General features: G+C 45.2%; 1 protein-coding gene across 4 annotated transcripts; it reads right to left on the reverse strand.

The window, feature by feature from the left end:
* Positions 1-746: 746 nt before the first annotated feature.
* On the reverse strand, positions 747-27,219 carry NEK9 (NIMA related kinase 9). Of its 4 annotated transcripts, none has more exons than XM_030451788.1 (23): positions 26,941-27,219; positions 26,549-26,578; positions 25,651-25,828; positions 22,652-22,707; positions 21,711-21,781; positions 18,872-18,977; positions 16,163-16,294; positions 14,734-14,844; positions 13,596-13,660; positions 12,764-12,814; positions 11,476-11,668; positions 10,097-10,241; positions 8,985-9,185; positions 8,551-8,597; positions 7,575-7,730; positions 7,099-7,207; positions 6,383-6,544; positions 5,835-6,005; positions 5,566-5,625; positions 4,882-5,072; positions 4,490-4,654; positions 3,597-3,809; positions 747-3,231 (listed from the first exon to the last, which is right to left on the reverse strand). In XM_030451788.1, the coding sequence occupies exons 1-23, from the start codon at positions 27,127-27,129 to the stop codon at positions 3,109-3,111; spliced, it is 2,925 nt and encodes a 974-aa protein (XP_030307648.1). In that variant the 5' UTR covers positions 27,130-27,219; the 3' UTR covers positions 747-3,108. The 4 variants fall into 4 exon arrangements, with proteins under 4 accessions (XP_030307648.1, XP_030307649.1, XP_030307647.1 ...); XM_030451787.1 differs by having other exon boundaries at positions 3,016-3,234; XM_030451789.1 differs by lacking the exon at positions 26,549-26,578.
* Between the last annotated feature and the right edge of the window lie 776 nt (positions 27,220-27,995).

The raw sequence follows: 27,995 nt of genomic DNA on the forward strand, positions 1-27,995 counted from the left end.
TCACCACTCTTTGCTGAGCTATTGTTTCAGGCCAAGACAAGCCAGCAGTATTCAGAAAGTTGGATTTAACTGATTTAAAACTTAGTAACAGGTTAGCCAAAGCCTCAAGCCCAGCACACAGAGATCTACCCTCCTCTGCTGTCATGTCTAGTGTTGCCCTGGCAATGCTCAGGCTATGTTATTCATGCCAGCTCAACATCCTTTTCTGCTGCCACAATACAATCTCCCTCTCAGAGACATGCTGCATTTCCAGTATCCAAATCTCTGGTGAGCTGGAAGTCTTAAACCCAGCCCTGCCTCTCAAGACATTTCACAGTTAACTAAAACCCCTGATAAAATGTTAAAAGTGCCAGGCATTAAGTACAATGTACATGAGCAGCTGGCTGAGCAGGTGTGAGGCAGATTATGCTTCTGTAGGCCTTAATGCAACAGGTAGGTTTTCCCTGTGCGCCTCTTTTCCTGTTACTCATTTCCCCCCGGCATTCAGACTGTTGGAACACACGCACACACGCACGCTCCCTGACGTTACTAGGAGATGCAGCAGCAAGAGAAAGAGAGATGTTTGCTTGTTTGTTTTTTTAATGAAAGGACACAGAACCTGACTTTTTTTTTCCCAAAACAAAGAACTTACAAGGCCCTTGGCCCTCTACAAGCAATAATAATCAAACAACAGAATGCTTAAGAGGTCAGATGAGTATTTCCCCTTCTCTTGAAAAACAAAACAAAAAGTCCAAACACAGGAGAACGAGTTTAAACATTTATTTTAACAGAAACTCCAAACCATTACACCCTTTAACCTTTCAAAAAAAAGACGACAAACTAGTTTTCAGCCAGAGTGTCAGAGCAGGCATAAGTTGTGTTTCCACTATAACAACTCAGTAGCAATACTAGCAGGAGACCAACACATATGGAGCTAGCATTGCAAGAAGGGGAGAAGTAAAAAGGGTTTGAAACTACTCGAAGGCACTTCTGCCCACTTGCCCTTCTGTTCTCAGCCCAAGACAAAGGTGCTGGCTTTAAACTGCTTTTTTGGTTGCATAGCTGGCTGGTGAGAAATCTGTGGTTTGTAATAGGCACAACCTGGATAGCGTGGCTCCTCTAAGGCACATATGAGATTGTGGAGCACAGGGCACCCCCTGTTAGGGACCCTAATCCTCCACTAGATCCAAGGGGAATCCAGTCTGTGCACCTAGCTTCCCAACTGCAGAGCATTGAGAAATGAGGATAGCAGTGCACTGCAGAAGAGCGACTCCCATCAGCTTGGTGCTTGCTCATTGGACATGGCTAAGGCTCGAACTTCTTCACTCCTCAAAGGCACTGCCCACAGCATGACCAACTTGATAATTTCCTGATCTGAACTGCACCAACAACCCTCAAGCTGGGACCCTAACCTGAGAACTGGCTCCAACACACATGGGGGAAGGAGAGCAGAGTTACAAGGGCAACCAACAATGTGGCCACACCAGGTTGCCTGATGTTCACCACCTCCAGGTAACGGTGGACAAGAGCACCAGTATGACCCTTGCCCTGGACGCTGCACTGGAGATACTGCACTTGATTCAGCTCCAAGATACTAGCAATAGGCACCACAGGAGTATTTAAGAAGTGTAAGTAACAAGCAGGATGGTTGTAACTGTTCCAAATGGGGCATGCTGGCTCCCCTGGAACAGTCTCTCAAAGGAAGTCTAAGAGAGGTGATATCCAACTCCAATAGACCTATGGCATTTCTAGGGACACATTGATGGGGATGGTTTAAGCCCAATGAAATCACAACCCCACTCTCGCAGCAAAGGTGAGAGGGAATAAGGACTCCTTGAGGCTTCATGTAAGGCAGGGGAGGCTAGCTTCTCCCAAAAGCCTATTTCAAAGCCCATTTGCTAATAAATTTAAGGAGGATAAGATTAACCTCATTCTCAAAACAGGAAATGAGGAAATCTAGAGCATCAGACCATGCTTCTTCCCATCTCCAATTTTCTTGGGAAAGCCTCTTGCTTCTAGAAAGAAGGTGAATTCCTGACAGAGACTTGATCACTCGTGGTCATCAGGGAAGGCTGCATCCTGTGACCACAGCATTAATGACCTATTCTGGGTAGGAAACTGCATTCCAGCTTCATCAAAACACTGAGTGGAAAAACACTGATTCTTCCCACACCCACACAGAGCATGGGCACCAGGGGCTGAGCATAGCAGAAGCCAAGCAGCGAACAGCTACAGGCTTATACCAAGAAGCCAGAAGCTCTGGCACCTAAACCAAATTAAGCAGCCAGAACAAGAAATGGGTGACTTAGACTGATGCCCAGATGCTTGTCATCTAGTTGGGAAGCAGGTGGTCTGAAAGTGAGAACCAGATATCCATCTCAGACAGTCCCCACTACTGCAATTGGAAACACCACCTGATTCACTCATCTCGGTGCATTGCCTGGAAGTTGGAAAGCCCTAGACACCCAGTATAAAGCCTTTAAACTCTGTCTACAGAGGCCACTGGACCCTGCCATATGGCCAGAAGCTATGCCTCGAGGCCAGGGACATGCTGTCTACCATTATCTCCCTAACAGGAAGACCTCCACTGCCTCCAGAAGGAGACATTCTCTGCTCTCTCTGCACCTGAGCAGAGGGGAGCAGCCTCACTGGCTGGGCCTTACCACGTGGGATAGAGAGGATCCTAGTCCTTCACTCCTCTGAAGTGAAGGTGGCAAGTCTTAGGGTTCAGCCAGTTTCAGTACAACACATGTCTCCTCCTCTCATCTAGAGATGCAGTGATGAATACTGGGGTCCCAAAGGCAGCTCCCAAGAAGCAGTAAAACAATGAAAGGGCCACAAGCTGCTACTGGAGCCACTGCCATAATGGGGCCGTTCTGCTTCACGTGCAGAATTGATAGATAAGGTACAAAGAGGAGCTGCTGCTGCTTCAATCACTTGAGCTGGCCTAGAGCTCAGGGGCCCTTCCCCTCTCAAACTCACTCCTAGTTCATATCAAACGTACATGGGTGCTGCTCTGGAGCCTCCGGCCTCGCTCCTTGTCTGCGAGTGACCTGAAGCCAGGAAAGCCGCTCTCTGCATTCGGTTAGTGTGCTGTGAAGTTAGATGGATCCCAGTGGGCTCAGGAGACTAGAGGCTGGAGCGGCACGAGTCCGTTCCCAGGAGACACCAGGAATCTGAATCCAAGTCAGGTTTCGGATCCACTTCCATCTCCTCTTTGGCAGTCTGTGTTCCTTTGGAATGAACCTCCACCTGCCGAAACACAGAGCAGTTATTCAAACAGCTTTATGAATAGCTGCAAAGAAGCTCAGAGCTGCACAAGGCACAGTTCCTGTTCTCCACAGTCATTTGGGACTCTCCGAAACATCCGACCATCCATCCCTTCCCTCTAGGGGAAGAAATAAGGGGAATCTCAGGTCCCTCAAGAGCTGGACTGTGCTCACAGGAAATTGTCTTTTTGGCTTCATTCCTGCTGCTATTACCAGAGCCTCCATCAGCAGCTCAAACAGGTGATGGGCACCATACTCAGCCCCCCCATTCTACTCTGAGAGAGCTGCTTCCTTCTGTGCAACAGTGAGCCCTGAGAATGGATTTGCACCCATGTGATGGGTTCTCACCTGCTGCATTCCCTCCATCCCCTTGCAGAATTGCTGGAGCTGGGCACTCAGACAAAGGGTTTCTTGCTGCAGCTTCTTCTGATCTTCCAGACACTGTAACACCAGGCCTCGGAGGTGTGTCACCTCCACTTGCAGAGCACTGCACATGCAGCCCACAACAGGAGAAACAGCCTTCCCTTCACCACATGGCAAAGTTGGACTGAGGCAGCTAGGCTGTGGAGACACAGAGGTTAAGTCAGGCCAGATTTGAGTGCAGGGCCAGAAGTTTTATAAGCCACAAGAAGAAACTACGCACAGAAAGCATCACACCAGCTCATCTCCTGACTTCCCAAACTTCTAGCAATCAACATCAGCAAGCTACTATTCGCTGCATCCTCAGTACAAAGCCACTAATTGCCTTTTTCTGGCAAATCTGCTCCTGCCTTTTTTAACACCAAAATTCATCTGGTTTACCCCCTAGTTCCCTAAGCCTGGCATCTGTGCCTTCTCACAGGACAGAAAACTCCTGGAATAAGGTAGTCTCACAAACTGTAATTTCTCAGTGATTTTCCGTAGCAGTCCTTCTTCCTATCTCACAGCATTTTCTGCTTTCTAAATTTCTATTTTTTGCTAGGCTTCTGGATCCTAAGTTTCTCTTTTTTTTCCAACTGCATTAACCACATTTTTCCACAGAACTGATCTCATTATCTTGTCTGACCAAGCCCCCACTTCATGCTCTAGATTCCAGTGAACTGTAGTCTTTGCAGCATCTCTGATTATTAACAGCTCTATTTTCCTCACCCAGATGAATGAGGCCAATCCATCACCCTCTTCTCAGCTCTCCCAATAATTCAAACACTGCCATTTATGATTTCTAAGAGCTTTTGGCTAAGCATTCAATTGGATAAGATTACCCAAGGCTCTGTTTTGGGTTTGTTTAATCCAACAGGTTCCTCAGGAGCCACTTTGAGTCCTTGAAGTTTCTGGTAAGGGAGAGTTTCCTTCTCGGGCTCTGAAGATGCCATACTCAGAGGAAAAGGGCTGTCAGGCATAGGGATGAATTCAGCGTTCTCCAGCTCCTGGATACACAAAAGCAGCACTGTCAGACCTGCTTGCCTTCCTGCAGCTGCCTTGACTTCCTCAACCAATGCATCAGCACCCTCTTGTGGTAAAAAAGACAGCGAGGCCTGAAAAGCCGCCCGTGCAGCACAGCTCCGAGAACCTTCCACATTACAGGCGGAAGGGGCCACTCTGATTTCTCCAGCTTAGACTCACATTTTAAGGCACTTCTGAAACACCACATTACCTTCCGCAGCCAGCCAGGGCAAGAGCTGCTGTCAGCACTGTTGCCTCCCTTTGCTTCTGTGGTGCTGATCCAGCCCCCCAACTCACGATCTGCTTCCATGGTTCCCCGAAAGCCTCCACTGGGGTTGGGGGTCTCTGCTTCCTGTTCATTATCCTCTTCCTCTCCTCCTCCAGTCGCACAGCTCTGAGCCACTAGCAAACAAAAGCAAAAACTTCACACTTTTCCCAGCCTCTGCTATTCCTGTTGCTAAACCTGAGATGAAGCAGAGAAGATGCAGAAATTTGGGCCATAACGCCATGGCAAATGCATGTGCTGGCAGCCTCCTCCTCAACTATCTCCTAACACTACCTGCAGGCCTCCCCAAAAGGACTTTCATACAGCAATCTTTTGCAGCTTCTTGGACCCAGCCCTCCCACAGCTCCAAGAAACTGGACTCCATCTCTCCAGCAGCTGCTCAAGATCCTTCTTTCTCTTCTCAGCTTCCCTTTTCTGCATCCATGTTCCAGTTCTCTTTCCCAGCTTTGGGCCATCCCTTCCCATGCACAGCACCAACTAGATTTCCTCCCTTTGAGCTCCTCTGTGAGGCCTTTCCAACACAGAGAAACCATGCTGCAGGAGCAAGCTGCACCCACTCAAACTATCCAACAGAACATAAACCACAGCTCCCCAGGGCAGGTTACTCACCAGTACCAATGGACAGGCCACTGCTGTTTGATCGGATTGTTTTAGAGTTCAACACCTTTTCTGCAAGGAGAGAAATATGCTTTCAGTTAGAGTGCCACACAGAATGCAAGACAACACCTACAATAGCACACAACACAGCTCAGAGCAGCTTGCCACGTTCCCCCACAGCAACCTGTCCTCTTCCCAGGCAGGATTTATAGTCTAGGTCCTGGCAAGCAACACAGCATCATAACCAGTATCCCAAAATTTAATCCTAAACTTACACTTACCAACAATTATGATGGTGTGCCAGCCACGGCAAGACAGGTCTGGAACATGATGCAGTGATCCAAATATTGGCCGAGGCCACGAGGTACAAATCTCTGAGCCGTGAGCTCGCTCAGTCGATGTCATTGCCAGACGCCCATTCCCACCATTACCCCAGGCAAAGATATGGTTGTCTGAGGAAAGAGAGATTCAGGACCCTCAATTCACTCCCTCTCTCTCAGCCTGTAATAGCTAAAAGGATCACAGCCTCTCTGCTGTAAGTGCTGTCCCTAAGTATCTGACCCACCAGCTCCATGTAGCCAGCGGGAGAACAAACTGATAACGAATCTTAGAGGCAGCACCCAAGCTGGCATTCCGCAGCCCCAGAGACAGCAAATGCTTGACACTGTGCTGGGACAACTAACAGGGCCAGACAGGCCCAGTCTAGGCAGATTTCTTTATTTCAGTGCAGTGCTGGGTGTGGCCTAGTAAGTGCTCAGGGGGAGCCAGTTAACCACCCTGCAGATCTAGTTCAAAGGAACCCACCACAACTTTGCAAAGACCCACTCACCGTCAGTAGCAGCTATGGTGAATTCATCTCCACATGAAACCCTGATCACCTGCTTACCCCCCAAGGGGCCTCCCAGCAGGTTAATTCCCAGGTGCTTCTTATAGTCCCCAACACCAAGCTGTCCACACTTGTTGGAGCCGAAGGTCAGGAGGCGGCCTCGCTCTGAGAGGAGGAACGAGGAGACAGTCACAGCAAGGGCCCAACTCTGGAAGCAGCCATGCATGCAGAGAACCTAGCAGCAACAGCCCATGAGCAGGAAAGACTCTGCTGAGAAGCCAGATAGGCTGGGAGGGGACAGTGCCAACAAAGAGGAATGGCTTCAGCCTGGAAACACCCCCCCACTTCCTTTTCCTGCTGCTCCCCTTTTCTGATACCAAGGTCTGGGACTCCTCAGAACCCTCTGACTGGAATCATTCCAACAAAGCCTAACTTGGTCATAAATGATTTCTCTGCTGTCCCAGAGCACGATTCTTCACCAAACCTTTTTTTTTTTTTCCCCTCTTTAAAAAGAGGAAGGCTGTCCCAAAAGCTGATGTTGCTATTTCAGCTGGCTAGGAGGCAACACTGCTGAGGAACAGGAATCCTGGGTTCCTTAAGCAGGCATGTGCCTTGCTACCAAGAGCACAACCCTCAATGTCAAGGGCCAGGCTGAAAGGGCAAAGCTGATGTAGAGTAATTTAGCAACCAATATTCACTGCTTAACACATACGGCTCACCATCAATGGAAGCTGTGTGTGTCTTCCCTGGAGAAATGGTACGGATCTTGTAGAAGGACAGCTGCTTTGCCAAAGTAAGGGAAGTGGCATATGGCACCTCACAGTATGTCTGAGAAAAGACACGTGGGTAAGCACAGAGTGAAAAAACACACATTCATCAGCTAAGACCTACTCAAGAAGGTCTTGGCAGACCACATTAACCTAGACAGTCCTAACATGGTTATGGTCCACGTCACTGGCTAAGTCATCCTGGAGCAGCTCACTGTTTCACCACCTCAGATCTGACATAAGTCCATAGGGCAGACAGGAAACTGAGGAGCAAATTGCCTCTTCCCACAATCCCTGTATCCATTGTCTTGGATTAGAGCTAGAAAATTGGCACAAAGCTAGTGAACACTGTCAGTGTCACAGGACCTCCATTTACCCATATAATGCTGGCTGCTAGGAACCAAAGCCAGGGACCCAAATACACTTACGTCATGGTTTATTATCCCTGATGTGCACTGATTCAGGCCCAGCTTGTTGAACTCATTGAGTCCACATGCCAACACTTTGCCCGTCTGGGTGAGCAGGAAAGTCCCATCACAGCCACAGTGAACAGACACAATGTTTAAGGTCTTTGGAACATCCACCTATGTGAAAGAAATATATACTAAGAAAATGACAATCTCAGCACCTAGTACACAGAAGCTGGCACATGGAAAACATACGGGTTAAGAGCAGTGGTTCAGCTGGTCTGGGCACCAACAATACCCAATGCAGTTATTTTGAATGAAGGTGTAAGAATATCAAAGTCTATAGCATACTGAAACTCTGGTAACAGTGCAGAAATTCAAGGCATTCTAGACTTTATGTGCAGACAGTGGTGACCCTGCACAGCAACCAAAATTCTGGCACACAGGCATCCTGGCCAGCTGGGGTCTACAAGCAACAGAGGCAGTTAGCTGAGCATCTAACTGTGGGTCTGTGTTGTGTGAGTGTGATACCATGTGACCACAAATATTTGGCTTCCAGGCACATCCTTGCTGGTTTCTGTCCTGGTTTGTCCTTCTTGTTACCCCTAGCACTGTATTTCAAGAGGGTTTTACTTTGAATTCATCTTTAACTCATGTAAAATTCAAAGACTCTCAGTTGTTTGCACTGCTGCAAATTCCCTCTACAGACCCAAGGTATGCAATTTGGTATTTCCTACTATGACTTCTACAAAAATAAGTTTGGCATTTCCAGTTCCAGCTTGGAGAGCAAAGCAATGATGTTGGCTAGTTTGAGAGTGGCATATCTCTCTAACATGATCATGACTATGGACAAATGAACAAAATAAAGTGAGGAAGTTAAAACACTTGCAAATTGACACCTCAGAAAAAACACCTGTGCCTCAGATGGTTAGTATTTCCGAAGAGCAATAATTTAAATTTTTGCTCATGCAGATTTTAATAGTTATCACAGCCCTACCTTCTGAGGGGTGTAGTGATCTTCTTCTGAATCCAAGCCCAAGCGCCCTGCATCAGTGAAAACGCTGCAGTCAGAAATGGCCTCAAAGGTGCCCACCCCTAAGAAATGGCATTCTCTCTCCAGAGTGCCAAAGCCATCTCCCAACAAAACTAGAGACATGCATCATTGCCTGCCAATGCCAACTCCACTCACAGAACAACTGCCCTACCCACAAGGAAGCCAAGTGGCATGTAAGAGCTTCCCACAATAAAGTCCCAAGGGCTCAGTCATCACTTTCCCATTCTTACATGGAAAGCAAGCCTCAAAGAAACAACTTTGCTCCCAGGATGGTCCAGACAGCCCTCAGCCAGGCCTCACATTACACACCTGCAACAAGCTGCTATACGGAGTAGGCATAAGCCAATACATTCAAGTTCCAGGGAGTCTCTACCTACCATACTCTCCACAGCCCCACGTGTAAACTTCTCTGTTCCTGGTCAGCACTGCCACATGGTTATCTCCACATGAGACCTGCTCCACGGGGTTGGTAAGAAAGAAATCCAGCTGCAGGGGCTCAAGCACTTCGGAGCCGTAAGCCTTGTCAATGCCAATGCATCCGTAATAGTCAGAGCCAAAGGCATACACCTGGCCCTCATCTGAAGGACACAAAGGAAGCTTGGTCAGCGCACAGAGCTTGTTCTGTGCCTCATATTAACCTCCTAGGATATGGCCAGAGCAACCTCTTTTCTGTAATCAACCCGCTTTTTAGACCCAAAGAATGTAATCAGAATAGAGGGTCCTTATTGCTCATGTTAAGGCGGATGACCTGACAGAACCCACAGCTCTGTCAGGGCACTTGTGTCAAAAAATCTTGCACTGAACCTGCCACTCTCTTTCAGAAATTGATTCTGTGGCTTCCTAAGTCACTCCTCCAGCATACTGAGCACCTGAGCTTATCTCTTGACAAACCTCTGCTTTTCCAACACTGGCAAAATAAAATGGACACTTATTTAGAATTGTGTTCTTATGGGTAAAGTGAGATTCAAATTCTTCCACATCAGAGTTAACACATGCTTAAGATTTTGAGGGGGGTTAAAACAGCTACCAGGTCTCAATCTCTTTCTGAATTAAACAGCATATCTCAGACACACAGTCTTCTATCATCTGGTGACTCTTCCCACAGACAGTTCAAAAAGAGTTACAAACACATTTACATTCTTGACTGCGAGTTCCTTTGTCTTTAATATGGGCATGTATGTAGGGAACACACACAACAATAAGAGCAGGGAACCTGCACAGCCAGAAGGAGCTGTGCTCAACACCCAGCTTCATCACCAAAAAGCTGTAGATCCTTAGCAAAACAGCCTTCTGGGAATCATTATCTTCCTCTGTATAATAGTGTCTATCTATCTCCACTACCACACCTGCTATCCTCAAAACTGAGGGGTGAGTAACATACAGGTCCTTCTTCTTTGTGCACAAAGCTGCACTGCTGATCTTATTTTGAAGGCAAACATCTCCCCAGCACAGCAAAGTGAGGGGATGGTGGTCCCCTTTCAGCTCTCACCTGTGATGCACACTGTGAAATCATCTCCACAGGACACCTGGCGAATGGCTTTTCCCTGAAGCTTCTCAACATGCTTTGGCTGCCTGTAAGAGGCCCTGTCTCCATGACCCAGCTGCCCGTGCAACTTGGTGCCCCCCTGCATATTCTGCAAGACAGAAACATCTGGTAAGGCTTAGTATCCACAACTCCAGAGATGCTGCCATTCACCTCAAATGAACATCAGAAGACAACAAAGAGCCAGAGAAAGTGTGTTAGCTGTCCTAAAGAAGAGACTGCTATCTGCTAGGAGGTATAAGAGCTGGCAACATTCTAAATGGCAGCACAAGCTTTCAGGCAGTTACTCACTCATGAGGAGTGATCCAGTCTCAAGCTACCAGCTGGGGAGGAAACCCTGCTCCTTTCTCATCTGCCAGGCTACAGAACCTGCTCCCTGCTGCAGGAATGAATTAATGCTTCAGCTTTTTGACCTACTTTTCTAAATCATAATGGCTGCAAATAAACCTGTAACTTGAAACAAACATCACTGAAGTGGACAGACCTACCAATTCTACAGGAAAAACAAGACCACTCTGAGTAGTATTGAAGCTAAAAATAAAATGTTAATAGCCAGCTGAAAGCTTTCAGTGCTATTTTTGCAGGAACATCCAGCAAATTACTTCAAGTTGCTCTCCTCCCATTTGGATTTCTTCATTCTCTCAGCCACCTACCAGTATTTTCTAATTTGTCTTAACAGATTCTGTATCATCAATACAAAAGTCTGTGGTAGCCTGGAGATGCAGAATACCTCCATGTCACTAACTACATAAGCCCAAGAAGACCAGACTCAGTTGTTTTAAATACATTATATGGCAACATTTTTTAATTCACTTTAAACTATTACAGAATTCCCACTCATCATAAAAAGCAGAGTTGCTTAGTATAAGACATCTCTGGTTTCATTCACAAGTTGTCTCACAAATTACATCTATATCATGACAAGGTCCCTCATCCCCCCCATTTCGACTTTGGAAAACGTTCTTAAAAAACACATAGGCCAACAACAGAGATTCACAAAGCCTCCAGTGCATTTCTGGTAGTCAGGAAGGAGAGGAAGAGATACTTTACTCAGTGCCTGGGCCTACAAGTCCACCACCTACAATCCTCAAGCACACAGCAAGTATCCAATACAATTCCTGTCAAGGAGAAGAACTTCTTCCAAAAACACACTTGGGAGACTTGGGACAGCCCAAAGCTGATGGCCTCACAGTGCTCACTGTGGTCAGATTTCTCCTTTTCCAAGCTGCCTGCCCATCTGATTCTACCAGGCTCATGAATGGTCAGCAGAGAATCTGGACTCTCCTCTCCCACCCCCACCCACTCCTGCAGTTTCTCTCACTTACCACCCAGGTGTAGAGCTCCTTCTCCACTGTCACCACAGCAAAGTGAGTGTTACCAGCACACACCTGGCGTGCACTGCAGCCACTTTTGATGGCATCCAGCTTCTGGGGGGTGGACTTCCCACCCCCCCAGACATACACCTCACTGGTGCGTGAAGTCACCACTGCTATGGGAGCCTCATTCATGGTACTTGACCTGCACAAGAACCCCCCACAAAGCACACACACTTTTAATAATGGGCTTGCATTCATTGTCATGCATTTTCCTAATGTTGTCTATCAGTTTCTCCTTTGCAATCATTCATGGGGTTTATTTCCACAAATTGTTCTCTTTGTTTAGTGGCTGTGAGGCCTCAACTGCTATAGAGAGACTCAGGATCAATCCTGTCTCAGAGCAACAGAGAGAGCAGCCCCCAGGAAGCATTTGAAAAAGCCTGCAATCCAATTTATGTAATTTTAAAACACTGGACTTTCACTGAATGACCATGGAGCTGTTCTCGTTTGTTAAAAATGAAAGGCAAAATGAAAGCTTTGCAAACAGTCACAAAAACTTGCCCAAAATACAGAGGCATCTAAAAGCTTCCAGCTTGCCTCTCTTTATTTAGATCACAGGCTTCCATCTGAGGGCAAAACCAGAACTTTTCAATGCAGGTTAGACTCAATTCACAAGAAGATTGCAAAATGGAAGCTGTGATCAAAGCAAACTGTTGGCAAGCAACCTAAGAACTGGAATAACTTCACATAAAGCACTCGGATAGTACTTCCAAGTTTATGAGGGAGAAGTATGCTCTAATTCTATGCAACAAATCAACAGGAAAACAGCTATACATGTCACAGAAGCTATCTGCTTCATGGAGCAACCCTGCTTACAGAGGACTGTGGAGAACCTTTATATTTATCCATCTTTATGAAAGATATTTACATTCACTTAGCATTCAACATTCAGACAGTCATATTCTTTCTGCTCAAAGGAACCTAGATGAAAGGAGGGACAGACATTACATCCTCAGATATGTGGGCTGTAAAGACTACGTATTCAATAGGACAGATTAAAAGTGTATGGGACCTGCCATAAGGCAGGCTCCAGCCATACATATAAGCAGGATTTAACAGGCAGAATAGAATATGGGACAATAACTGTAAGGCAACTATGTCAAATTCCCAGCATTTGGCAATCTTCTAAACTACGCTATTCCCGTAAGGTTGTCACAGACTAACACTCTTAGTAAAGTCTCCCTCTGGGGAGATGTTCTCTCCACACCTCCTTTAAAACACATGCCCAAATAATTACCTTGGTCGCTTATTTGGCCCATTAAGCAGTGTGACTTTCTCTTCCATCTCCCTGACAAAGGAGAAATAGAATTTTAAAAAACAGCAACATTGCCCAAAACAATTTACTGACAAGCAGCACACATGGACTTCCTTCCCTTCCAATAAAATGCTGCTCTATCTTGAAGGAAATGTGGCAGCTGACAGCAACACACAGTAAATAGGGAAGAAGTAATGTACCATCTATCTAACAACCTTCCAGGAGAGCAGAGGATAACAAACTACATATATAACAGAATGTGACCAACCAGTACCTGTATTGCATAGGAATGACCTTAAATGGCTAATTTAGGCTTCTGCCAGTGCACACAGCAAGAGAAAACTCAAACTATGCTGATCACCAACTAAAAGAATCTTGGTATAAAGGACTAAATCTGCTGTCTCTACAGCAAGCAAAGTGGGATCCAATCAGTCCACAATTATGTTCCACCTCTCACAAAAAGACAGTGTGGGCAGGCTGATGGTCAAGCTAAGCTAAAATGGGCTACTTTCAATGCGACTCTCTCCAGAAGAGGAAGGCAATGAATGGAGAAAGTGAGGGTCTTAATCTTGCATGATATGTGTATTTTGAAAAACCCTTCTCACCATACCCATGCACCAGGATTGATTAGAAGACAAGAGATGAAGCATGCCTTTATCTCCTAAAGAGGATGAAGTGTACTTCAACAATTGCCTCAGGTCAGGCCAAATTAATTGAAAAAATTTGCTACAAAAGCATAAAAACCACTAGTCTGCACAAACCCTTCTGTTCTCCCTAACACCTGTTCATGTTCAAGGCAAGACTATCTGATTACCTCCTCCGTTTGCTGAGAAGGGGAAGTTCAAGCAACTCATCTGCAGTGGGTCGCTTCTCTGGATCCTGAAAGAAGTAAATAAGTCATTTTCTGGGAAACAGTCATCATTTACAATGAAGTCTTACTGTGTCCAGTTCTGGGCCCCACAGTTCAGGAAGGATATCGCGGTCCTGGAGCAGGTCCAAAGGAGGGCAACCAGGCTGGTGAAGGGACTCGAGCACAGACCCTATGAGGAGAGGCTGAGAGAGCTGGGCCTGGAGTTCAGCCTGGAGAAGAGGAGGCTCAGGGGAGACCTCATTGCTGTCTAGAACTACCTGAAAGGAGGTTGTAACCGGGTGGACGTTGGTCTCTTTTGCCAGACGACTTTCAACAAGACAAGAGGGCATGGTCTTAAGTTGTGCCAGGGGAAATTTAGGTTAGATATTAGAAAGAATTTCTTTACAGAGAGAGTGATCCGGCATTGGAATGGGCTGCCCAGGGAAGTAGTGGATTCTCCGTCCCTGGAGCTATTTAAAAAGAGACTGGATGTGGCACTCAGTGCCATGGTCTAGCAACCGCAACGGTGGTAAAAGGGTTGGACTCGATGATCTCTGAGGTCCCTTCCAACCCAGCCAATTCTATGATTCTATGATTCTATGATACATGGACCTTCTTCCCTGACTCCCTTCAGAAGTGAAAGGAATTAATTAAAATATTTTGAATGAATAGGGATAAATGCCAGGGAAGTGCAGGAAGAACTTCCAACTCTGAAGGTATCAATACTATGTCTGTTTTCAAGAAAGTAATTCCCTACAGAAAGGCAGAATCACAGTGAGAAAAACAGAACCTTAAGAGACTGTACCATGACAATGCTCCCACCTCTGCAGCACTGCATCAGGAAAGTACTGCTTCTGTCTGCATATTAAGTAATTGTCACCAGAGTAAACCAGGCATCCCTCCAGACACTGCAGGACTGAATGGCATCGTGAAACAATACTTCCAGAGGACTGGAGGAAGCCCAGCCTTAGTCACACCCAAGCCCTCATAGAAATTACCCTGCATTAACAGCCCTGATGCTGTTACTCCCCTTCACCCCTGAATTTCATGGCTTAGTTATCTGGGAAGGGGTGTCTGAAAATTAAAAAAGTATTTTGCCAACCTGATCAAGGCAGGAATTCACCATCTGGATCAGCTCCCGGGAGTAGACAGTAGAATCAACCTCCATGGCACGATTTCCCTGCACAATCTTCACACAAAGATTCAGGGGATTCTAGGCAGAAACCAGAAGCCAGCTGTGTGGGAAAACAGTCTGCGGAGGCTTAAGGATTCCATGTGCACATCAATATGATTGTATGAAATCATTTATTAGCAACTTGCACTCACTTTATATAGAGAAGCCTTGTTTACACCATCTTATCATGCAGGTGGCTTTGTATTCCAATTACACAGTCCATTCTCACGGAAAGATTCTTCTCACATAATTATTTTCCTCTTCTGTTGCCAATTAAGTTATCTCTTTCCCAGTAGCTCATTCTCAGAAAGCCTCTAACTAGGCCTCAGTAACCATTAACCCAATGTGGCCTAAACTGAAGTAAGTCAGGATTGCTCACAACCTGGATATTTCTGAACTGTTTCCCCAACACAGCTGTAAAGGAACTGAGCTGGATATTGTGTCCGCTGGGGTGAGGTGCTAGAGGTCACCATTACTTTCTTTCTCCTTCTCTGATCAGGACATCCTTCTGCTTTGCCTAGTAGGTTCTTCAGAAACCCAATAATAATTCCTGAAGAAATGGTACCTCAAATAGCTAGGACTTGGTGGCAACATCCAGCTTTTCATCAAATTCCATAACAATGGAGAGAGGATAGGCTTCTCTCTGCATGGAATCTCCTGTGCAGCATACTGCCACTGAAACACCACACAGCAGAGAAGTTAATGGGGGCTCAGTAGCCACGATGAGAGGAAGTCAGGAAAGGATGGCAGTTTCACTTTAGCTCTTCAAGGGTTACAAACTCTTGCACCATGGCAGTTAACAACTTTTCCCACTTCATGGAACAAGCTGGCAAATCACATATGCCAGCCAGCAATGTTCCCTTTCACCCCCTCTGTTCCAGCCTGACCATACTTCTATTGCACTCAAATTTTGAGAAAGAGTAACGGGATTAAATCCTATTACACGTGGAAGATTTGAATAGGCTGGAAGATTTTCCTACAAAATCCTGCACAGAAAATTCACAGCTAGTAATGCTGAAAAACCCAAAAAAACCTACACAATCACTAACTTCCTCCTTGGAAAGGGTGATTCATTCATAGCCATGATACAAGATACTACAGCTTGTATTCTTCATCTGGTAAACCCAGGGCTGCAGACAAGGGTGGGTCTGGCACAAGATAGAGAGGCACCTGCAGTGCAGGGTAGAGGAAATAATGTAGAGGAAATAATTTTCTCTGGCTACAGTTGGCACTCCCAGGCCTCTGCTTTCTTAATCAGCAGATATGAGCAACAATGAAAGCAAAGCTGTGAGCCAAACATGAACCTCAATGTGATAAAAATTAAGGTTACACAGTCCATCGTGGTTTGAAGACTTACAGTAGCATCAAAGGTCCTCTTCAAAGTAAGCAGCTCAAAGATCACACAGCCCACAGCCCAAATATCTGATTTAAAGTTGTATTTCACACCCTGGCAGAGTTCTGGGGACATGTAATATGGAGTTCCCACCAGCTAGGAAAAATAACATTTAAATATCAGAAATGATTCAGGAGCTCTGCATCCATCACATTCACACAAGTCTATCAGCATCAGAGCTAGACACAGATGACACACCCCACCAATGTGGAGAGATGTGAATATGCATGTTTATTCCCTTTCTGTCCACAAGCCTGCATCTGTCTTTCTCAGAAGATCCCAGGTACCTCTCTGCTCAGATCCTGGTGCGGTACGTACTTCTAAATAAAGCAGTAGTTATGAGAACTCAGCAAAGTCTTTCCTCTCTCTTAAATATACTACATTTAGAGGTAATCATGGGCTTATTTACAGACACATGGAAACCTTCACAAAAGGTTGAGGGAAAAGGAATTTAGCAAAGCTTTCAAACACAGATGCCAGCCCATAGCTATGGAGCCAGTCTGTCTAATCACAAGAGACTGCCAGGACAAAGGCTACTCTGTCTCCAATGAAATAGGGGTTGCTTTTGGGTCACTAAGTAGAAAGCTGGCATGAGTCCCTCCTGAGAGGCTTTCACTTCAGAAGTGGGGTTTCCTGAACAATTGGTTTAAAACAAACACCTCCCACCACACACGAAATCCCAAACTTCAGCATTTAAACACAGAAGCACTCCCCAGCTCCAATAGAAATAGTGGCATAGCTCAAAGTCACAAGAAGACACAGAACAAACATCATAAAATGAAGCTTCCAGATGAATGGAGGTCATTCTCTAGCAAGGAACAAGACAGCAAAATAAAATGTAAAAGACAGATTTTAGAAGGGGAAATATTTATAGTTGCCCTCTTTTCAATGCTCTCAGCAAAGTTCCAGGGACTACAAAGCTTGCTTTCATTAGGCTCTGCTAGTACACTAAATACCAATTGGGCACATTTGGAATCTGGATCTCCCTTCCACTTCCTGTTACAGAGCATGACAGCTGCAGAACTACGCCAGTCTGAGCCATGGGAAGGTTCAGAAGCCCAGCTAGATGGAGTATCGTATGGAGAACTAGGACACTGCACCTAAACCTTTTTTAAGCAAAAGATAAAATAAGGTTTGTAAGAAAGACACAGACATATTTTCTGTATCTTCCTTGGTAAATGAAAGAAAGAATGATAAATTAAGAAAACAGCATTTAGTAGGAAAGATGAAAACATTTTACAGAATTGTAATTTGATTGTTAGTATTGCAAATATTGACAATAACATGTTTTGCACTCATTTCACAAAAATTACTACCAGATTGCCACTGGTCATTACATCAGAAATTGAGCAACAAGTCCAGAGCACAGCCAACACATACAGCATAAATACAGTCAAAGTTCAAAATTTCTTAGAAGTGAAAAAGGAGGAAAAAAAAACCAACTTGCAGGTGTAGGTGAACATACACAACATAAGCAAAAACACATCTGGAAATTCATAGCATAGACTTCACTTTCCCTGAATGCCAGAAGGCCATGAAAAATGTCAAAACAGGAGTGGTTTTGCTACCACTCAGCTTAGTGAGGGCTTTATGCAGTAACCTTCAGTTCCCTCTCACCGTGCAACTGCACAACAGGGCTCATGTTCTGGGAGGAGGCTGGCAAGTATTTACCTACACATTCTAACAGAACACCAATAGCTTGCATTAAATCTAGTAATTCAGCCTGGTAAGGGGAAGTGCAAGCTGGCTTGCATCCCTAACTATAATAAAGGCCCAATGGCAGATAGGAGCTCCAGATAATGTCTCCCTTTTGAAGCCCAGTGCTCACCACAGAAATTAATGAAGCTGAGAAATCCAAGCTGAGCCTTTCAGGTGCCTGCAATACAGCGTACCCTTTGTCATAACTATGGCTGTGAAACTGCTTTCTGGAACAGTCTGGAACAAAACCAAGACTGAGAAGATTTCTGGTAGAGGTAATGTCTCCTACAACGTTCTTCCCCCTTCCAAGAGCATTACCAATAAACCATATACCATAAGAAGCACAAGTTCCGTTCCTGCTTCTGTCATTCAGTTCAGAATCTGTGTATGAAAATACACAGGAGACATATCTAGGGCACAGTGCAATGCCAGGCAAGCACATTCAAGCTCCCTCAGACCCAGATAAGGCAAAATGCCTACTGGCAAAGCAGCATAACTAAATTCATGTAACTTGATAAGATGGGCTTAACTAGCCCAGGAGGGTGCTGTACTTGCCTGACTACACTGCCACCTCTCTACCTTTAGATGGCACCACCTTCGTGTTACATAGATTCACGTTTGGAAGCACTATGCCTAGGCACCAGGGAAAGAAGAGCAGTGCTCTCTAGCACAGCTATACTGGCTCTGGCACAATTCCATGTCCCCAGTGACACTCATCTTTTGTCTACTGCTGCTCTACAGAGAGACAAACCTCCAAAAAGGTAACCTGGGAGGAAGGGTAACTGCAGGCTACAATACACCAGCTGATGTGCCAATGTTGGTGAAATAACATTGAGGGAATTGGAGGGGAGAGGGAAAGGAAAACCACAGAAAAGAAGCAGCAGGAATGTACAGTACCCATGGTCTTCTGCAAGGTATGCAGAGAAAAAAAACACACCACAGCTTAGTTTGTACACAAGGAAGGCAGATACTTACAGTCTCAGCCATAGAGTACTCAGAATTCAACTTCTTTGCCAATCCATAGTCTCCCAACTTAATCAGGTTTGCCTTGGTTAGAAAGATATTTAATGTCTTTATATCTCTAAAAGGAGAAAAATAAATGCAGACACTCAAACATATTTCCAGATTTCACAGTTTTCCACACTACTATGGCTCTCCTCCAAAACGAGGTACTCGCTACTCTGCCAGCACTATCTCATACACAGAGAGCTCTCCAAAGACAGTGGCCCCAGTTACTGGAGCAGTACCCACAGTTATCCATGTTTTCTCACATCCCCACACAAACACAACAGTCTAAAAAGCTCAGGCTCCAGACACCTATGTAAAGGCCACAGATCAAAGATAGCTCTTTTCCCCACTCTCAGTCTCTTCTTGCATGAAGGTCATGGAGATCTTATTTTTCCTGGTTTTATAAATAGACCCAAGCCAGGAGCTGCTGAGCTCACTAAAAACATAAATATATGCATGAATATGTATGTATGCAAATAAAAACACACAGAGGGTGCAAAACACACAACATAAGCATAATAAGCCTCAAGAACAACTCTCTATAACATGACGTACTATGCTCAGAAGATCAAAAGTCTGATGGCCACAAAAATGCTGAATTCTGAAGTTCACAGAATCACAGAATGTTAGGGGCTGGAAGGGGCCTCGAGACCATCAAGTCCAACCCCCCTGCCAGTGCAGGACCACCTGTAGGTCACACAGGAACATGTCCAGGCACATTGTGAATGTCTCCAGAAAAGGAGACTCCACAACCTCCCTGGGCAGCCTGTGCCAGTGCTCTGTCACCCTCACAATGAAAAAGCTTTTCCTTATGTTTACACAGAACCTCCTGTGCTCCAACTTGCACCCATTACCCTTTGTCCTATCACTGAGAAGAGCCTGGCTCCACCCTCATGACACTCAGTCTCCTCCAAGCTGAAGACCCAGCTCCCTCAGCCTTTCCTCATAAGGGAGATGTTCCACTGCTTTAATCACCTTGGAGGCTCTGCACTGGACTCTCTCAAGCAGCTTCATATCCTTGAACTGAAGGGCCCAGAACTGGACACAACACTCCAGATATGGCCTCTCCAGGGCAGAGTAGAGGGGGAGGAGTATCTCTCTTGACCTACTAACCATCCCCCTTCTCATGGATGCCATCAGCCTTCTTGGCCACAAGAGCACTTTGTTGGCTCATGGTCATTCCTCTGCCCACTAGAACCCCCAGATCCCTTTCCCCTATGCTGCTCTCTAACAGCTCAGTTCCCAACCTATACTGGTACATGGGGCTGTTCTTTCTCAAATGCAAGACTACACTTTTTGCATTTCATTAAATTGCTCCCCACTCAGCCCTCCAGCCTGTCCTGGTCTCACTGAATGGCAGCACAGCCTTCTGATGTGTCAGCCACTCCTCCCAGTTTTGTCTCATTAGCAAACTTGCTGACAGTGCACTCAGTTCCCTCCTCCAGGTCATTGATGAATATGATACCAGCCCCTGAGGGACTTCATTAGATACAGGCCTCCAAATAGACTCTGTCCCACTTACCACAACTCTAACTGCTTTCCTTTAACCAGTTCACAATCCAAAAAATTAATTGAAAACAGCGACAGAATAATTCACACGTAGTTTCACAGCTCAATAGAAGAGGCTGTAAACACATAGAGAAAGCCCCTGCAGTATGACATGCTTCCCATGGCTAACACTTTGTAACATCCCCTTTCCCCCTGTTCCTTCCATCAACAACTTCCCAGTGTAGGTCAGGACAACATCAAGTAAAGCAGAACTTCACATTCATCCACTTGGAGCATTGTAAAGTCCTGGGTCACTATGACAATGCCTGCAGCAGAAGAAAATCCCTGCAAACATTTCAACTGTTCATTTCATTACTATGGAAGGATCTGGGGCGAGACATGTGCCTAAGCCGAGAACTCTGATGTGAAGATGGACAACACAGTAGCAGGAAATCGCTGCAAAGCAGGACAGACATGACATCAGCTTTAGTTGAAAAAGGCAGGCACTACTTTGTTGAGTGCAGGTTATCAATCCTTCATTACCAGGGCCTGTCAACTCCCAAAGATTCAGAACAGCAGCAACCAGCACTCTATCCCACACAAAACATCCTCAAACAACTATGCTCGTTAGTTAAAGAAGGATGTTGTGCAGCACAGGATCCAACCATGCTGGAGACAGCTGCACATGTGCAGCACTCCCCAGAGCATCACGGCCTCCTGGAAGCACACATAAGCTGTGAAATGTACTCCTCCCAAACAGAAAAAGGGCAACAGAAAAAGGTAAGCAGCTACTCATAAAAATCTCAATGTCAAATTAGCACTACCAGCTCTATTACTTCCTTAAATAGCAGGCTGAAGAAATGCGATTCAGGCAAATGCAGAACAGATCTTCACAAGGATTATATTACTGCAATGCACCAATGCAAAGCCTCCAGCACCTTTAGCTTCCAGCAATTACAGAAGGATGATCATGTTGGTTTGAAGCTGCTAACTGTGGAGCGGGTAGGAAGTACCTTTGGCCTGTGGTAACGGCTCTTCCTACCCACATTAGCAAACATCATTTATGTGCTACAGCAAAAAAAAGTCAATTTACTTCCCTCCTATATGGATTAACTATTTGTTCACAAAGCTGCAGCAATGAAGACAGCAATTCCATTTTCATAAACAAAATTTCTTGCAGTTATCATAGGATGGTTTCTACCCCAGGTACATTTTGGGGAAAAGCTCAGTGCTTGCTTTAAACAAAGAAGCAAAGGCTACTCAAAGGAGTTCTGCACTCACACCTGTTAACTTTAGCTTTACCACATGCCACCCTTACCTGTGAAGAATTCCTGCTCGATGAATGCAGCTCACAGCTGATGCAATTTGAAAGAGATACCAAACCACCATCTGCAAAGGTAGGAATAAAGCCTTATGTGACACTCAAAATAGCCCTCCCAAAACCCCATCTGTCCCTCACATAACGAGGGAGCGTGGCTGCAATATTTAGATGCTCTTTCAGGAGTACAAAAATGTAGAGTTTCTTGTTTTGGAAGTTTCTGAAAAGATACTCCAAAAGGTAGAATGTTCTAGAACTGTTCATAGTCTCTGTCCTGATAAGCATCACAGAATTCAATTAATGAAAATACTTAGAAATGACAAGTAATGATGACCTGGGAAAGAGCTACAATTGGGCTCTCGAGAACACAAACTGTGAACATCTAATATCCACCATGAGTTGGAAAGCCTTAAAACTCATTATATAAGAAAAATAAGCATAACCATTAAGCACCTCAGCATGAGGTGGAAGCACGCAGCAGAAAAGAAGTTTTTAAAAAAAGAAAGAAAAGGAAATTAAAAAAGAACAAAAAAAATATCTATAGTGAGATGGACTCAAGGTCATTAGTCAGAAAGAACCTATAAAATGGTTAAGAAGGGAAAGAAATTGAGTATCAACCAGGAAGAAACACAGAAATGGGTTTTAAGGTTAAATGTCAGCCAATGTGATAAGGTGACCAAAGTTAGTTGAGCGCTCTCTTACATTATTCCTCCCTTGGAAGTTTATATGCCTTATAAACAGTCAAAACGGAAAAACTTTCTAATAGTCCATAAATGCTCTCAATATTCAACAGGAGAGGAAGGATGTCAGTCCCCAGATAAACACAGAAATGCCCCATCAGCACTATGGAAAAAATGTTATATAAATACTCAGACAACCAGACAGATCTTCCAGAAAATATTAGGCCAGCCCCACTGCTCCCTCACAGCAGTTCAAATTACCTCTTCTTCAAATAACTTGTCTTTCTGCCGCAGAATCTTATCGTAGAGGTTCCCTCCTGTAATTACAAGACAGCAAGAAAGATAGAGAGGTTCATCTTAGTTAATGGCAACAGTTACTCTGCTCAGGTATTGCTGGGAATACTCAAATCCCCTAAGAGAGCTGACAAATCACTACAGCTCTCCTCAGCCTCAGCACTCTTCACCTAAACTGGTCAGGTACTCACAAAATTAGGTTCTTCTTCTATCTAAGAACTTCATGGGCACATCCAAGCTCAAGCAGAGAGGATTCTTTTTTAACACCACCAGTCAATACTCTGAAAAGTGAATCAGTAATATAGGCTACCAGTCCCTACTTTTTTGCCTCTGATGCTTCTTGGAATATGTAGACATTTATAATCTGTACACCAAATCATGTGAGACTGTTCTGCTCAGCATTATATATAAATAATGCATTAAGAAAAAAAGAAAGCAAGCAATTATAAGTTCAGAGTAGTTCCTGAAAGCACAAGTTACTGCCTTTCCTCACTGACTGCCCAGCTTTGACCTTCCTCCTCCTTCACCTGCCCTGCTGATGCAAAATTCACAAAGCACTGGCAACAGCAGCATGACCAACAAAAGCCTGAAATCAGCAGGCTCTTCAGGGCACCTCACAATTTCAAGACAGCAGACTGAAAATCAAGGAGAGCTAACAGAAATGATGCTGAGGGCGCCAGGCAATGAGACTCCTTGTCAGATTAGCATCCTACCAGTAAATCCTAAGCCTCTCATCACATCCTGTTGTCATTCCATTTCCCAGTTATCATGTATTACATCCTAAAAACAACAGAACAGCAGGCACTCTCCTATTCCCAGAGGAATGGTGCAAGACAGCTTTCTGCTGTGTGATTTCCATGGGATTGTCAAGTTGTAGATGTCTCCTTTGCCTTCTTGAGGGATTTGTTTCAGGCTCCCATGTCAAGAAGATTTTTCCGATATTCTAATTAAGATTTCTTTTGCTTGATTTCTTCTCATTCAGCCTTGTTACAACCTCTCAACATTTCTTTTTTTCTGCCTTACACTGACGTTTGGAAATCATCTACAAAGCTCTTTTCATTCACAATTTAACCAAAGTACTCACTTCTGCCTCTTATTAACCTCTTTCCTAACAATTCAGACTATGAAGGCTCTTGTTGAATACTGTTCATCATCTCTGATTTTTTGATACCTTTTTTGCAGCTTTTCTGAACCAAAGAGCAGCATGACAAGTATTACATAGCTCCCCACAATCCTACACAAGGAGACAAAATAGCTGTTGACTCAAATAACCAATACCTCTATGCAAACATACTAAAAAGAAAAATTACTTTCTGCTTTGTTTCATCTAATTGCATCTAACCTTCTGCCACTCTATTCTCTAACAAATCTATTGTTTAGGATAATTCTTCTCAAATCCATTTCAGGTATATTTACTGATGGCAAATCTAAGTCTTACAGTACTATGATATACATACAGACCTACAAGCAAATAAATCAATAAACTGGGTTCCTTCCCTCTTAAAATAGGGACAAAATCTACTCAGATTTTAAAGTCTTCATTAGATCTCCAGAGATGTGACAATTAAGCAGTAAAAACTTTGGATTCTAAGGAGTGTCTGACAGCAACTAGTCCAGCCTCACTTTAAAAAATTACAAATCATCTTGAACTTTTACACTGTAAAAAAAGCCACAAACAATACAAGGGCAAAACCACTATCAATAAGCCTAAAGAAGATTCCCTCTTTAGCATGTCCCTAGTTCTGTACCACTAAGACATATTCAGGCAACACAGGCTACATACTCATATCTTGGTTATTGTCCCAAAGTAAAACAGTTTAGTGACATTAACACACACATACAGACATAAGTACTATGCAGCATCTTCTCTGACCTTCAATGAATTTATAATAGCTCCAAGCATGCAATCTTTTCAGGACAGCTAAATAACTCCCACTGAGTACTCCTAAAATAAATGGTACATCAAAGAGCTAGCATTCCCCAACTCTCACACTGCACTCCACCCTGCATAAGAACAAAAAGCAGAGAAGCAAAACCAGCTTTGGCCAACCTGCCAACCAGAGTGCTAGACACTCTTCAAAAATACTCGTGAAACTGTTGTCTTCCACTCTGTCCCAGCAAAAGCACTCTAAGACAGTAACAATGTCACAATAGCCTTTTCCACCACAGAAAGTTCTTACTGATGAGTCAGGGCTTAACATAAACCCCAAACACACAGAGGATGCTAGGCAGGGGAGCTGTCCCACTCCTCCTCACAGAAACTATACCGCAGTTCTAGTCAGGTATCCTGTTCCCTCAGGATTAACCATGCGGGACCTCCTCTTACAGATATGTAAGAGCAGCTGCAATGCAGACCCTCATAGCAAATCCTTCTACCTCTCCATCCCAGATGGGACTGCAAAATCCTAACGATACCATCCGATCCACTCTTGGAAGAAATTTTAAATTTTCTCCAACACCAGGACAGGTGGGTTTTTTGTTTTTCAATAGTAAACATAGAAGCTGAAAGCACAAACTGGGAAAAAGTCCTGATTACAGAGTGCCAGTAGAATTTAAACTTTTGTAATTGCCAAATGGAAGAGTCCACTTAATTGATGCTAGTGAAAAAGAGCTCCATTCTGTACTGGCAGTGCCCTGAATACCGTCATGGTCTTTTACCACTGTCCTCCTAAAAGAACATAAAAGACACATTGGAAATATACACTAACAATTAGCTACTTCTTCCATTGCACCAGCCAGTCAGAAGATTCAAGAAATCACCTACAGCCTGAACAGCCTGCACTAGTCACTGGGCTTCTTTCTTTGGCACGTAAGATGCAGATCAATCAGAAGTGTTCTTGCTCTCTTCTTTAGGAGCTATGCAGCAGAATTCACCTCCCCAGAATGAATACTCTCTGCAGGTTCTGCAGGAGGTTGACTCAGCAGTGCAGCAGCTGCCTGTTTGTAAGTGGGAGTAGGGATCTCACCATTACAGTACTCCAGCTCAATCAGCAGCGTGGTGTTATCCATGAAGTGATTGTAGTATGCAATGATGTTCTCATGCTGCAACAGGGCGAGGATTACGATTTCATTCAGCGCATCACGACGCTCCTTTTCCGATAGCCGGGTCAGGTCCACCTCCTTCCACACTACAAGTGAGTCATCCTGAAACACAAAACCATCTTCTAATTAAAAACACACTACTATGAAGAGAACAATACGTGCCTTTATAGCAGGAAATTAAAATTTCAGGAAAAGTAAAAGGACTTTCCTGCCTCTTACAGATTTCAGACAAAGGTCCTTCACAACAATAACTTTTGAGGTTTTCTGTTTGCTGCTAGGAATAGTGATGGCCTGAAGCCATCTTCCTAGCTGGCCAGCTGAAAAAAACAAACAAACAACCAACTACCAAGCAAAAAAGCATACTATGAGGTTCCCACAGAAAAACAGACAGTTTGCTTTGTTTCAATAAAGATTAAATGTACTTCAGTTCAATAAAGGAAGAACAATGTATTTCCAATCTCTTAACTGTAGTAACTGTAACCAGACCATAAGCCATTACAAGTGCACAGGTATTCGTAAAAACAAACAAACAAACAAACAAAAAAACAAAAACCAACCAAGAAAATGAGAACAAATGTAGCTTGCCCATATGAACCCCACCCATGTTGTCAGATATGCTACATGCAGTCTGTTAAGTGAACTGTCAGGGCAGCCTTTCCCCCAAAAAACCCTGAAGAATCTCCCTTGGGAACCAAGTCAAGCAGTTTTGTTTGACAGCCATCGACCCAGATGGGATAAGATGACTTGGGAGCAAAGGGAGCACTGGCTTTTCTGCCAGTTTCCCCTGATTATGCTGAAACGCTGATCACACAAGAGAGTTACCTGTATGAGATGCCCCCATGTCCTCTGTGACTGGAATAAAACATAGAAAAATGAGGAATCTATTAGTGTCAGAAGAGTCTCCACATGTCCCTGTGAAACTCTAGGGGACTGAAAGACTGGCAGTGGTCAAACGTCCCAAAACCCAAACCCTGCTTGACACCGTGGACCAAAGTTTTTTCTCCACGCCCAGGCTGTTCCCGATGGGGCTGTCACCCAGAGGGCTGTTTGTTAAGCCAGTAGCCCCTGGGTGAGCCCCACTGCGGCTCCTCGACCGCCTGGAAACCCCCTGACAGCCGTCCCCGGACCCCGTCCTTCGGTGGAAACGGAGCGGGGCCCCTCTCCCCCTGCCCGGCAGGATCCCGGCCCGCTCCACCGCCGCCGGGCCAGCCTACCTCGGTACGGCGGTAAAGGGTGGCCTCGCCGAAGGCGCCGCGGCCCAGGGTGCGGATGGGGATGTAGTGCAGCTCCTCCTGCTCGCCGGGCAGGCTGCCCCCGCCGCGGGAGCCGCCCCTGCCCGAGGACTCGCTGCCGAAGTCGGAGCTGATGGAGTCGCAGTGCCGCTCGTACTCGCCCAGCGACATGGCGGCGGCGCGGCCCCGCTGCGGCCCTACGCTCCCTCAGCGAGGCCCCGCCAGCCCGACGGGCTCCATGTTGGCCCCCGCCGCCGACCCGGAACCGCTTCCTGTGCCGCCGCCGCGACCTCCGTGCTCCCGCCTCCCGCCGGGGCCCGGCCCTCCCCAACAGGCCCGAGGTGTTTGTAACCAGCGGTTCCGTCCGGTTGAGGTGTGCGGCGCTGGTGCCAGCGCTGGCCTGAGGAGTCCAGCGGCGCTCAGGAGTCAGCCCCGACTGCCGGAGCCATCTTGCTCCTCTGCCCCCGCCGCTGCTCGCCCATGAAACCGGCGCAAAGCAGAAGTCGCCTCAGCTCTTGCTGGAGAAGTTATTTTACTTCCCAAGAAGTGAAGAGTTCAAGGTTACTGTCCTTCAGGTCTTTCGAGTTACATTTTGGTAGTGAAGAACTGTGTGAAGTAACTGATTTATAAAAAAAACCCAGCCTCATTGTCTCACAGATGTTAACTTTTCTTTTTGCTTAACTGTATTACAGATAATACACATTATTGCAAAACGAATGATACAAAGGAGAACACACTGATAAACACTACAACTGTATGCCGGGATCAAAAGTCTGCTGGAAAGGTGGGGGCACACGCAGCAAGCGTGCATCTCACACCATCCATGAAACGCAGCAGCATCCCTTAGCGTGTCATGACTCCTCTCTAACCGAGATGAAATAAACCGAAGGCTTCATAAATAACATCTTGGCTCTGAAGCTGCAATAACTTCCCTACCGTAAGGAAGTATTAGCAACCTTGATCTTAGGTCATTGATTTATTTTCCTCATAGATAATGCACACTATCATCATGTTAATTTTGGGTTTTAAAGTTCAAC

This window comes from Calypte anna, chromosome 5A (assembly GCF_003957555.1).
Source record: "Calypte anna isolate BGI_N300 chromosome 5A, bCalAnn1_v1.p, whole genome shotgun sequence".
In the NCBI taxonomy this organism is placed as follows: Eukaryota; Metazoa; Chordata; class Aves; order Apodiformes; family Trochilidae; genus Calypte; species Calypte anna.

Excerpts from the sequence above, each read along its gene's own strand:
- NEK9 (XM_030451787.1), bottom strand. The coding sequence starts at position 27,129 with ATGTCGCTGGGCGAGTACGAGCGGCACTGCGACTCCATCAGCTCCGAC. Across the intron at positions 9,186-10,096 it reads TTTCACAGTGTGCATCACAG|ATGAGGGCCAGGTGTATGCC; the intron begins GTGAGAGCTGAA and ends TGTGTCCTTCAG. Across the intron at positions 8,598-8,984 it reads GTGGGGCTGTGGAGAGTATG|GGCGCTTGGGCTTGGATTCA; the intron begins GTAGGTAGAGAC and ends TCACTGATGCAG.